Raw genomic sequence first — 13,638 nt, 5'->3', positions numbered from 1 at the left:
ATCATTACACTCCCACAACCACTACAAAATCCTGTTCCATACTCCATTTGACTTTCTAGTTACACAATGTTCTTTTTCACATCATGAAGGTTTTATTACATATACAGATTTGTATCTTGGCACTGTGGGTTAATGCACTGACTGGACTGCAAAGTTGGTTTGAACTGCAATGTCGGTGATTCAAGCTCACCAGTTGCTTCTTGGAAACCCTATCCAGGATTGCTATGAGTAGGAATCAACTCAAGTTCACTTACCAACAACATTCGCTAATCTTAGCTGATTTTTCAAGTCATTCAAATTTCTTCAGAAACCATCTTTTTGTGGGGCTGCACACTACTCTGCTATAGATACCATAATAAATATAGCATAATAGGACTTTTAGCCATTCCCTATTATTAGGTTTCTATTTCATTTGGTAACTAGTAAAAGTTAAAGAACTTCTATATTAATGATTTGTCAATTTTTACAATCTACTCAATTTTAATACTAGCAATATAATACTAGCAAATATTTATCAACTGTTGATTATGATGCTAGACATTCCTCTATGTACTCTGTATTATGCAAACTCATTTAATCCTCACAACAATCTCCTGAGGTAGGTACTATTACTAACTCCATTTTTAGTGGAAGAAACTGAAGCTGAGAGGAAGTAAGAGACTTACCCAATGATGCTAAATAAGTGGCAATGCCACAATTTAACTCAGATGATCTGGTCTCACAAACCATGCTCTTAACTACTCTGCAAAGTTATCTCTCTAACTGAGCAAGAAATTCCCTGAAATACTACAATCATTCAAACAAATTGAATGTAAACCAATGTACACAGTAAGGAATATTATGCAGCTTTTAAAGGGTGGATCTCAGGCATGCTACCACCTACTACAGGGCATCCAGAGTATGCGGAGGAGGTTTATTTTTTGGTTGTTTTAACAAGTAGGGGTTACTGATGGAATTTACTGAGTACTAGGGGTACTAAATGTCCTGCAATTCATAGGGCAGTCAATTCTGGATGAAAAAGAACTGTACTGCCCAAGTAATAAAAGATTCCTTACTAAGACAACATTAGGCTAGTTTTACATGTAAGAACACATATAGATACAATTACTGGTCTCTATCCAATCAAAGCAAAAATAAGTGAAGAAAATCAAAGACATGAAAACAAATAGTCTAAAGTACTACAGGACTACGTGAAGCTCAGCCTCCTGACCCTGAGACCAGAACTAGATGGTACCCAGCTACTATTACCAACCATTCTATAAGGAATCACAACAGAAGGTGCTGGATAGAGTGAGAGAAAAATGTAGAACAAAACTCAAAATCATAAAAAAGACTAGATTTATTGATTTGATAGATTGGTAGACCAACCAAGAATGAGGCCTTTAGTCCCCCTTCAATTCTGGAACTGAATCTACCCCTGTGGCTCAACTTTCAGCCAAGCAGTAGATAGGCCTATAAAGTAAACAATAACACTACAGGGGTACACATTCCTTAAAACTATCAGCTAAATGAGACCAAAAGAGCAGCTTTTTCCCAGAGACAAAGCTCAAATGGCAGGAAGGGATAGGATAGAAGGCTGAATGGAGACAGGAAACACGGAAGAAGTGGCAAGAGTACTGCTACATCATGGGGACTGCAATCAATGTCATTAAACAAAGTATGTATGAATTACTGAATGAAAAAGCAATCTGCTCTGCAAACTTTCACTCAAATCATGAAAGTTAGAAACAACAACAAAAAGATTTCTAAGATACACCACTGAGTAAAAATTAAAACAAAAAGTACAGACTGATACATATGTATATAATATTGTATTGAAAGTGCCATGGGCTGCCAAAAGAACCAATAGATCTGTTTTGGCAGACATGTAGCCAGAGTGCTCCCTGGAGGCCAGGAAAGCCAAACTTCGTCTCTCATTCTTCAGACATATTGTCAGGAGGGACCAGTCACTGGAGAAGGATATTATGTTTGGTAAGGTGGAGGCTCAGAGAAAAAGAGGAAGACCCCTAGCAAGATGGATTGGCAAAGTGGTAGCATCAATGGGATCAAGCATGGCAACAATTGTGAGGCTGGCCCACGATCGGGCAGTGTTTCGTTCTGTTGTGAATTGGGTCACTATGAGTTGGTACCAACTCAATGGCACCTAACAACAACAACAACACAAATGGAAAAAAAAAGTTGAATGATACTATATAATTTCTGTGGTTATATATATTTGTATGTAATAACATAGTAAGAACTATGACAAGCTATACATAACATTTAAAACAAGAATATTTTTGAAGGGTTAAAAATCTCGAAAGTTTGGACTAGTGTTCAAAGGAAAGTATAGATTTCTCTCTAACACTTTGATTTTAAAAGGAAAACATATTAACGTAACTTTAATAAAAAATACAAATATCTGAGGAAAATGTATTCTTAAACAAGAGATAAAAACTATAAATTATGGCTGATAAACTTGTCTCCATGAGCAATGATAAAGGTCTCTAATATTAAATCCCAAATTAATAAGAATAAAATAGGGAAACATGTAACAAATATAGTGTCCATAATTTATGAAGGACTTCTATAAATCACTAAGACAAAAGCAAAGCACCCAATATAGATAGAATAGAATAACAGGAAATTTCCAGATGACAAAATATCAAAGGTTAGTGAACAAGCATATGAAAAAATGTTCAGCCAAACCAGTAATCAGGGAAATTCAGTCAGTTTGGCACAAATTTATAATTTTGATAATATCAACTATTTTCAAGTACTGATAATATCAAGTACTAGTGAGAATGAGAGGAATAGACACTCACATAAACTACAGACAGTAGAAACTGGTAAAACTACTTTAGAGGGCAATGTGCTAGTAGCTAGAATTCTGATGTGGTGCTATAGGATAAGCACCTGACTGCAAGGTTGGTTTGAACCACAAGGTTGGCAGTTCAAACTCACCAGCTGCTCTTTGGAAGCCCTATACAGGGATGCTGTGTGTGGGAACTGACTTGACAGCACTTAACAACAACATGCTAGTAGCTATAAAAATTTAGAATAATGATGACCTAGGCTTTCCATTTATTAGATTCTACCCTGGAGACTATTTACACAACAATATAAGATGACACAAAGATATTCAATGACATAGTATTTGCAATAAGGGAAAACCGGAAACAAAAACTGAATGTCAAAAATCCAAAAAATAAAATGTGGTAAGCCCATATGATGCAACATTTTGCAGTAGTCATACAGAATAATGCAAAATCTACACTATACTTCTATATGTACAGAGGTGAAAAAATTTATGGCATAAAGTAAAAAAAGCAAGTTGCAGAACAATATGTATAGTTAAATAATAAACAACTTAAAAAAAAACCCCAAAACAATGATTAAAAAACACAAAACAAGCCTCTTTATTCTTTACAGATATGTGTTTAAAAATACATAGAAAAAGATCTAGAACAATCCACAGCAAACTCATAGTAAAGGTTGCCTCTGGAGAAAGATCAGGAATGTAGAAGATGGTCAAAGAGGGCTTACTGTATTGTTTGAATTGCTTTAAATAAGAATGAATTAATATAATTACTTGTGTAATCAGTCAGTAAAAACAATGAAAGCAGTAAGGGCACTAACTGACTTTGAGTACAACTTTGCTCTTGTTTAGATAAGTATACAGCAGTCTCTTCTCTACTTTCTAAATAGTACGCTGTAGGTATGTAAAAAGACGACAATATTCAGTATGGATTATATCTCAACTTTCAGCAAACAAAAATTCTCACACTGGACCAATAAGCACATTATGATAAACAGAGAAAAGATAGAAGCTGTCAAAGATGTCATTTTACTTGAAACAAACTGGGCAGTGAATAAAGAGGACCAAAGAAGAATTGATGCATATGAATTATGGTGAAGAATACTGAATATACCATGGCCTTCCAGAAGAATGAACAAATCTGTCTTAGAAGAAATATAGCCAAAATGTTCCTTAGAAACGCCTCACATACTTTGTGACTTTGCCTCACATACTTTGATCATGCTATCAGAAGGGATCAATCCCTGGAGAAGGACATCATTCTTGGCAAAGTAGAGGGTCAGTGAAAAAGAAGATAGGCTGACACCGTGGCTGAAACAATGGGTTCAAACATAGCAATGATTGTGAGGACCAGGCAGATCCCACCAGATGGCACCTAAACAACAACAATATTTTAAAATCTACAGGATTGGGATTTCTGCTTGTTTATAGTTTTACGCTATTTCCTAGTTTTATTACACTAATGTCAGCGATACTGCCCAGTCCTGAGTCACATGGGGTCCCAGTCACACCACCCACGTGAGGATGGAGCAGGACCAGGCAGTATTTTGTTCTGTTGTGCATATGGTCAATGGCACATAACAATGACAACATTGTCAGCAAAAAGAAAGCTTACCTTTTTTGTGTGTGTGTACATAAAGGTTCCTGGCACTTTACTGTACAATTAAACTATTTATCAACATAAAATTATATCAAACAAGTTCCTTATAGCTTTCACTGTGACTTTTCTAGCTTAAAAGTTGGGTAACTTCTGTTTGTACTTCAAAATGTATAAAATATATTTTGGAAAAACAGGATCTAAAGTTAATACTTAATTTTCCCTCCAAAACTGTGAGGTGCTAATTTTTGGTTTTACTTTGTTTTACCTCTCTTCATCCATAATAGAGTCTTCTTTTCCAGGCATTTCTGATGTACTGTCATACATAAGCTTGTGGGTTTCAATGAAGTTTTTCTGTAAGGCAGACATCTGAGCCATGATCTTCTGACGATGTAGCCTAGCAGCTTCTGCTTTTCTTTTTCGTTCTGCTTTTTCCTTATCATGTGTAATCTAGTTATTAAGAAATCACAAAAGTTAGGCAAAATCCACCGTTAAAATCGTATATAATGTTCTTTCAGAATTTCCTAGAGTGAGATTCTGATAACGCTTGATTAGTCTACAATGCCAATTAAGTCAAAATCAGCACTGGAGGCCCCATTGTATCATATAACTAATTGATCATTTGTTATTTCAGAAGTATAAAGTAAAAAGTCAAGTACCTTGAATATACAATAAACTGTCAAGGTAGGTGTATCAACAAAGTATAAGTACATAAAACCAAATTTTGAAATCATTTATCAACTACTTAATCACTGACAGTTAATCAATTTAAATAAATTGCTGTCAAATAGTTACTCCTAAATACACTGGTTAAGACTGAGAAATTAAAAATATTGAGATATACCTTTTTATTTTTTATTCTAACTTCAGTAATTTTCTTTAAGGAAAGATAGCTAATAACCATGATTAATAATTTCTAATAATTGTATGATTAGGATACTTTATTCAATATATTATAGGAATTCATATCTAAATATTATTAATTTTCAACAATCTAAGATGTCCATTACCTTATGTTCTACTATGAAAATAATGTTGTTGAACTATAAGAAGTCATTGGTTTTAAGACATACTTCAATTTCAAAGACAGTAAAAATATTTTTGAAATTAATGAAATAATAGGGTTTCTAATGTAGTTCCACTGTATCTCAGTTTCCTCTGTTTTGTAGAGTACATAAGCGCAAACAACTATTGGTAAAGTACCACCAATCCCTGTGATATATTAACATACTGAAAAAAAGAGAATGGGTAGATCTCATGTACTTTACAACAAATAGGTTCTTCTTAATAAAAAGCAGCAGCTCATACCAATAAAGTTCAAAGATAAGAGTATTATTATTATATCATTACCTCATCACTCTTAATAGATTCTGATCCTGATGTAGTTGCTATAATTAAACAAGACTTTTCTCTCAATCTCTTCACTGTGTCAAACATCTGTGAAAAGAAAATGAAATTTTCTAAGAATGAAATCATCTAAGAAGATTTGTTTAGGATGAACAGGAAGATAAAAACGCATTAATTTTATTCTGTCTTCATGTTACCAGATTAAATGTTTGACTTAAACTATTTCAACATAAGTGGAGAAAAAGTAAACCTGGCCATGACAAACAGCTTCCTTAGTTGATCAGCAAGCAACCCAGGTGAGGAGGAGGCCAGTGGTAGTAAGTCAGTACAGCTATAATGAGCCTGAGTGTTCCAACAGAAGATCAATCATAGGCAGCAAGAAAGATCTTGGCCAAATGGTAGTACAAGTGTCACTAAAACAATAACTCATCATTTAAAGATTTCTGGAGCTATTTCTAAAATAAGGAAAAGTTTTTTAAACAAGTAAACCTAAATTTGAGAACTATTTGAAATAGTTTGTAGTAATGAAGAATGTCTTTGTTTTAGAGAAATATGCCAGAAGAGGAAAATGCTTCTTTAGCCTAGAGCTCTTGTGTCTAAAGTAACATTTTTAGTTCACAGAAACGTAACGACAAAGATACAAAACGGAAAGTGAAATCCCTGCTCCCTGTGTACACTTCCTCCCCAAAGAGCAAATATTGTTAAAGATTATGAGCATGCCTTTTAAGAAAAAAAAAAAAAAAAAGATTCTATGTAAATATAAATATAAAGTAAGCTATGAGAAGTCCATGATTTTAAGACTTAACCCCATTTCAAAGACATGAAAATATTTTAAAAATGAATGAAATATGGGATTTCCAATGGAACTCTACTATGCAACAATTTCCTCTGCTTTTGGCATACATAAATATGAATAACTGTTAAGTCACACTAATCCCTGTTGTTAAGTGCCATTGAGTCAGTTCCGATTCATAGCAACTCTGTATAGGATTTTCGAGGAACAGCTGGTAGGCCTGAATTGGCAATTCTGCAGTTAGCCGTCTACTGCTTATCTGACAGTTATAATCTTATTTATGTATATCCAAACTTGCATATATTTTCTTAAGAAGAAACCCTACTATACAGTATGTATAAATTCACTTGTTCAATTAATCATATATATTGGGAGATCTTTCCTCACTAGCTTATATATATCTATATCATTATCTTACAGTTGTGTATTCTATCACATCAAACTTGCTTAAGGAGTTTTTCTGATTAAGTAGTAAAAAGGACTGACCTCTTGAAGTACAAATAATAGCAAGAAAGAAATCCAATAGATAAGATATAGAAAAATAATCACTATGTACATTATAATTACCAAAACAATACTGAATAAAAATGTCAGAGTATTTCCCCAGTAAGTGGGGGAAGCTCCATGTTTCTCTATAGAAGGGTTTCCATTAAAGTAATATTCCTGGCCTCTCTTCCAAAAAGGTACTATTATCTACCCAACAGTCCCAGCTCAAAGTCATCTTTGATTCCTGGATTTCTTTCATCCCCGTCATCAAATTTATCACCAAGTCCTCTATATTCTACCTTCAAAGTACACTTGAATCAGTTCAGTTTCTTGGCATCTGAAGCTTAACCTAAGTCATGCTCAGTTTTCACCACAACTACTGCAATAGTGTTTTAACAGTATCCCTTGCTTTCATTCCTGTTTCCATAGACGATTATGATCTTCTAAAAATACAGATCAGACTGCCACTTAAAATCCTTCAATGATTGTCCTCTATTCCCTATATAATTTACCCTGACCTATAAGGAGCTCTGGTAGTGTAGTGGTTACGAACCGGGCTGTGAACCTCAGGGTCAGCAGTTCAAAACTACCATCTGTTCCACGGGAGAAAGATAAGGCTTTCTGCTCCCGTAAAGATTTACAGCCTCGGAAACCCTGTACAGGGTCGCTATGAGTCGGAACCGACTCCATGGCACATTACAACAACAACAACATAATGTCCTGGTTTGGCACTGTAGGATAAGCACTGGACTGCTAACCACAAGGTTGGCAGCTCAAACCCACGAGTTGCTCTTTGGAAGCCCTGTAAAGGGTCAATCTGTGTCAGAACTGACTTAAAGGCACTTAACAACAACATTATGTCCTACATAATCTGACCCCTCACTGCCCTTTTGGCCTCACTGCCTGCCTTTCTTGCTCTTGCCCATTATATTTCAGTCACCTTAGAGCGTTGGCACCTGCTTTTCACTCTTCCTTGAATGCTCTTTCAGATTCCTGTGGACTGACTTCATGCTATTCAGGTCTCAGTTCAAATGTCACCTTCTGAGAGACCATCTTTGATTAACTATCTAAAGTAACCTCCCACTTAGTTATAGTATCATGCTGACACTTTCTTTATTATCTGTATCTCAACTATAATGTATCTTGTCTATCTTATTTAGAATCTAGAAATGATCATGGTACACAGAAAGCATGCAACATATATTGGATGAATAATGACATAAATTATACCTTATTTAAAAAACAAAACAATCCTCTGCAGAAACAGTAAAGAATAAGGTGAGTAACTATGAAAATCAGTAGCAAATGACTTTCCAACTGAAGAATATGGCAGTTTTGTTTTAGAGAGAAGCAGAGGATTTGTAAGTATTTAGGCCTAGACAGGATCGATTTACTTTCTGACTTACCTGGAGTATCCATGTTATCATGTCCTTCTGGCCTTCTAACTGGGGAATTCCTTTGAGTTTTTCCAAAAGCATCTGTACATTCTGAGCATTCATAGCTGAACTTCCCAATCCTTTTTTGAAATGCAAAAAAAAGGTAATATAAAAATAAAATATACATCTTCATAATTATGTACAAAAGCTATTACTGTTGCCATCAAGTCAATTCTGATTCAAAGCAACCCTATACATCTGAATAGAACTGTCCTGTAGGGCTTCCAAGGCTGTAATTTTTATAGAAGTGTATCACCACATCTTTTTACCATAGAATAGTCAGTTGGTAGGTTTAAATCACTTACTTTTAGTTAGCAGGTAAGTGCTAGAGCTCCTTAATAATGTACAAATGATAATTTTTGGTCACTATTATTCATACTTATAATCAAGGTTTGTTTATCAAACCTTTGACTACATTAATTTTTCAAAGGAAGAATATGCAATTAAATGAAGTACTGTGGGATACACACTGTATTGCAAGGTTGATTTGAACCTCAAGGTCAGCAGTTCACATTCATCAGATGCTCCTTGGAAACTCTACACAGGGTCACTATGAGTCGGAATTGACTTGACAGTACTTCACAAAAACGATACACTAGAGCAGATCAAACACACCATCCATTCCGTGGAAACCCTATCCATGGTCACTATGAGTTGGCACCAACTCAATTAAAGCACTTAACAATAAAAAGACATGAAATTTAAAAAGATATATGAAAACTTTAATAACCTTTAGGTCTCTCTCCTAAATCTTCCACGAGCATTGCTAAATGAAAGCTACCTTTAATGATCTACCTCTCATTTTCCTTCCATTCAGCTCACTGTTTATTACAGAGAAATGAAGCTGCCATATATATGGAAATGGGAGAATAGGTTTATGATGTCTTCAAAGATTTAAAAAAATAGAAGTAAGTAGGAAGTAAGGTACTTTCACTTGATTATTGGTGTTATCATCAATGCCCTTGGAAAGTTCTTTGAATAAAAAAAAAACCTATAACGAGCAGCACTTAAATCTAATCTAAACCTATCCTGTTCTTCCAGGTAGAAAACAATGTAAAGCAAATACATTTTAAACATTAATATTCATATAGATTCTGCAATCACTCTTTTTTTTTACACACTCTAAAACTAAACTCCCTCTTGAAAACTTGTAAGCCAGTCACTTTGTGCCTTTATAGCCCCTCCCATTTTAGGTAGCCAACATCTAAGCTGCCTGTCTCTAGCAACCCTGTGTACAGATGGGATAGGATTGATCTTGGATGTGAAGACTCCTTTCCTCTCAGCTGGTATTTTGAGCTACTACATCCGTAAGTATATCTCAAGTTCATCAATTTGTAGCAATTTACACTTGTTTTCTTTTTTGGGCATTCTTATGTGTCTCCCCTCACTTCTTATCAGTTGGGCACTTTGCTCTCAGCCCCAGCCCTTTGTGGCTATGTCCTTGTCCATGGGCCCAGGAGTCCACAGGTCTCACCACACTTTCGATAAACCAATCCCTCTTCTCTCTCTCATCTCCAGGTCGACAGGAGTCTATGGAATGTGGCTGAACTCGGCTGGTATCTTCTTCATTGCTGCCTTTCCCCAACTTCCACTCACCAGGAGACCAATGTGGTCGCCAGCAAGCTTACTTGCCCTCTGAGTTTCAGTCTTGGAGGGGGATTTGTCCTGAAGGGACTTGGTTGCTTGCCTTGATGGCTCCCCAGTGAACAATTTGCTTGTTCTTGTAGTAGCCAATCAGACTGCCATCTTTGTTTTGGATTTTTCCTGCTGGTCTTTCTTTCCAGAAGTATCTTCTATTCCTCTAGCTGTTCCAGGTTGGTCTGCTTGTCCTTTCAAGTGGGAATGTCCCACCTCAGAAGGTTCTGGATGGGACTCAGGATTCCACCTAAGGTCCTATAGGCTACAAAGGTTCTGCAGGAAGCCTATTTCACTGAGCAAATTCTAGAATCCCTTTTCGGTATTCCAATCAGTTATAAGCTGAAGATAGGTTTATAAACTTTCTGTAATCATGTTTCCCAACATTCCTTTATCTCACTCAAGTTGTCTATTTTACAGTAGTAGGCAAGGAAAACCAATATTCATAAGATAGTCAAGTATTTTAACATTATTTCCCTTATACCCGTTCAGTCTATACCTTGATCCCTGTATCACCGTATCACCAAGCCCTATTGTTCCAAGGTTGAGCATATATCACTATTTACCTGTTCCATTTAGCCCATGCAAACCCACCTCCGTGTTTCCCTAATTACCTTGTTCTTCCATCCCTCTCCTCCTTTTTGTGTATTGCCATCCCCAACACCCAAACTTTGATGTATCCATTCCCTGCCCTGTGCTCTACCGTCCCTCCCTCCCTGCCTCCCCTCAACCCCCATAACCAACAAATAATTTTTATTTTCTTTCCCTTTAGTGTGGGTATCTTTTCTTAAGCTTTTACAATAATGGTCTTATGCAGTATTTGTTCTTTTGTGTCTAACTAATTTCACTCAGCATAACGTCCTCAAGGTTCATCATTGTTATACAGTGGCTTCTGCAATCACTTTTAATTCAGAAACATTAATAATCTTCTGCAGATGGAACAAATGAATATATGGTTGATGCTGTGCAAACGTATAGTAATGCTGACACAAATATTGCATACAATCAACGTATGTAGTCAAAAAATGGGACCACACAGTAGGTAGGATTAAAAAAATATATTTGTGTAGTACAAAACAATAGTTAAAAACTAAAAATGCTAACTAAAGACAAATCATTTCAGAGAGTTCTATGTCTTCAGGACTGACAGATTAAAAACATGTTGACAATAAACTAAAATTGCTGAAAAATGATATTCCAACATACTTGAAGCCTTATGGTAAAAGTCAAATGTCACTTCTTCTTCAGGAGCTCTTTGAAGTTGTTGCTTCTCTTCTAGTAAGCCCAATGCCAAAATATGAAAGGCCTATAAATGAGAAATATGATCTTTAAAATTGTACCTTTTAAGTAAATATATTCTAAACTGAGGCATAAAAAGCAATGTGGAACCAGAGATGGAGGCAGAAATGGGGACATGGAGAGAGGGAGCAACTGAAGACTGTAGATTCATGGAAAGAGAGGGACTGAGAGCTGGTGGCCAGGAGGCAGACTTGCAGAATGTGCTCTTTGGTGGTGTTTGTGGTTGTTAAGTGCCATCGAGTTGATTCTGACCCATAGTGACCCTGCACAGGGTTTCCAAGGAGAAACTGGTGAGCTTAATTATTATATATGCCTGAGTATTTAAAGAAAAAAAGAAGCTAAAATGAATAGAGAGAAATACTGTTAACTGATGGTACATGAGGGGATTATAACCACTGTAATGAAACAAAGTGTATGATTTGTTGAATGGAGAACGAACTGATAACGTTCCCTGTAAACTTTCTCTCAATTCACAATAAAAACTTAAAAAAAAAAAAAAAGCAATGTGGTGAAAATGAAATTAGAAGTGATGAATAAGCAGTTCACAGGAGACATGAATGTACAAATGAAAGATGTTAAACCTTGGACGTGAATTAAAACAAGAAAATTATACTTTTCACTTTTTAGATAAAGTAGCAAAAGTTTCCAAGTTTTGTTAACACAGGGATAGCAAAGGTTTCTGGAGCAGGTACTCTAAACCACAGGGGAGTTCTGGTGTGACGCTTGTAAGGCAAGCACCTGGAGATTCCTGGTATTGACTGGACGTTCAAACCTACCAGCTACTCCTGGGGAACCGTATAAAGGGTTGCTGTGAGTCAGAACTGATTTGATGGAACTCAACAAAAATAACAATAATAGATCAAGTAGCAAAACTTTTGAGGTTTACTTAACACAAGGGTGGTGAAGTTTTTAGGAACAGGTACTGTTCAACACTGGCGATGGGACAGTAAACTGGTTTATAACTTTTAGAAGGACAATCTGGCAATACCTATAAAAAATGTAAAAGTACAGCTCCAATGCTAAGAATGAGTACAAAAGATAAACTCATTAAAGGCTGCAAAATATATATGTGCAAGGATGTTCATGTTAGTGTTCTTTGTTATATATAGCAAAGACCTAAAAATCCTTGACTGCTTATTAATAAGAGACTGGTACATTGCATTATGGTATATCCATACAATGGAACATGTAGCCATCAAGAAGGTATTGTTAAGTGCCATAGAGTTGGATATGACTCATAGTGACCCTCTATAGGGTTTCCAAGGAGCAGCTCATGGATTTGAACTGCTGGCCTTGTGATTCCCAGTCCAGAACTGATTCTACAGCACCACACCAGGAGTCCATCAAGAAGTTAGCAGGCCTATATGTGCCAGTGTGGAGTGATACCCAGAATATATAAATCTTTAGCAGTGTTTTCCTCCTAGGTAGGATACTGGGAGATAGGAGGAGACGTTTCAACTTTTCATTTTAAATTTTGTTGTTGTTGCTAAGTGCCGTTGAGTCGGATCCAACCCATAGTGACCCTATACAGGGGGTTCCAAGGAGCGACTGGTGAGCTTGACCCACCGACTTTGCATTCATTTTAGATATATCCCTATAATTTGAAATTTTTTACTGAATGTATTTATCATATATAAAGTACATTATGGCACTATCTACAGCTTCACTTATCAACAAAACTCAGGAAAAAAGAAAATTCAGCTAGGTGCTGTTGTTGTTCTGTGCTGTGGAGTGGGTTCCAACTCATAGCTACCCTGTACAGGGTTTCCAAGCCTGTAAATCTTTATGGGAGCAGAAAGCTTCACTTTTTTCCCACTGAGCATTTGGCGGATTCAAATGATCTTGTGGTTAGCAGTCCAATGTGTAACCCACTGTTTCCACTTAATGAGATAATTATCATAACAACACTATGAAATAATTACACTTAGCCCATTTAACAATGAGGAAATTGTTACTTGCTCCAAAATACAAAGTGGGACAACCAAGGATTCCAGCCTAGGTCTATCTGCCTTAAATATGTGTATTATTCGGTCCTTCATTATACATGTGAAAACAAAACTATTAAAAAATCATGATATAGTAATAACATTTCAATTTATTTTTATTAGCATAAGTAGGGCTTCTTCTTGGCTTGTTTTTAAAAACATAAATGGTTCCCAAGAGTATAGATATTAAAAACATGAGAATGGATCACCAGAGAAAATTTATATCATGTCTAACCTTTTTTTTGGTGGCAGTTTAAACACAC

At 35.9% G+C, this 13,638-nt stretch overlaps 1 protein-coding gene across 1 annotated transcript in view; it reads right to left on the bottom strand.

The window, feature by feature from the left end:
• UBR1 (ubiquitin protein ligase E3 component n-recognin 1) overlaps positions 1 to 13,638 on the bottom strand; it is a 205,747-nt gene that overhangs the window by 53,073 nt on the left and 139,036 nt on the right. Inside the window, exons 26-29 of the mRNA XM_006831726.1 lie at positions 11,298 to 11,397; positions 8,427 to 8,536; positions 5,745 to 5,831; positions 4,663 to 4,844 (exon numbers count right to left, since the gene is read on the bottom strand). Of these exons, the coding sequence (XP_006831789.1) occupies positions 4,663 to 4,844; positions 5,745 to 5,831; positions 8,427 to 8,536; positions 11,298 to 11,397 (479 nt within the window). The remainder of the gene's footprint in view (positions 1 to 4,662; positions 4,845 to 5,744; positions 5,832 to 8,426; positions 8,537 to 11,297; positions 11,398 to 13,638) is intronic.

Source organism: Chrysochloris asiatica, unplaced genomic scaffold (genome assembly GCF_000296735.1).
Source record: "Chrysochloris asiatica unplaced genomic scaffold, ChrAsi1.0 scaffold00004, whole genome shotgun sequence".
Lineage (NCBI taxonomy): Eukaryota > Metazoa > Chordata > Mammalia > Afrosoricida > Chrysochloridae > Chrysochloris > Chrysochloris asiatica.
Note: the sequence above shows the minus strand (reverse complement) of the source record. Positions and strands in the feature narration are given on the sequence as shown.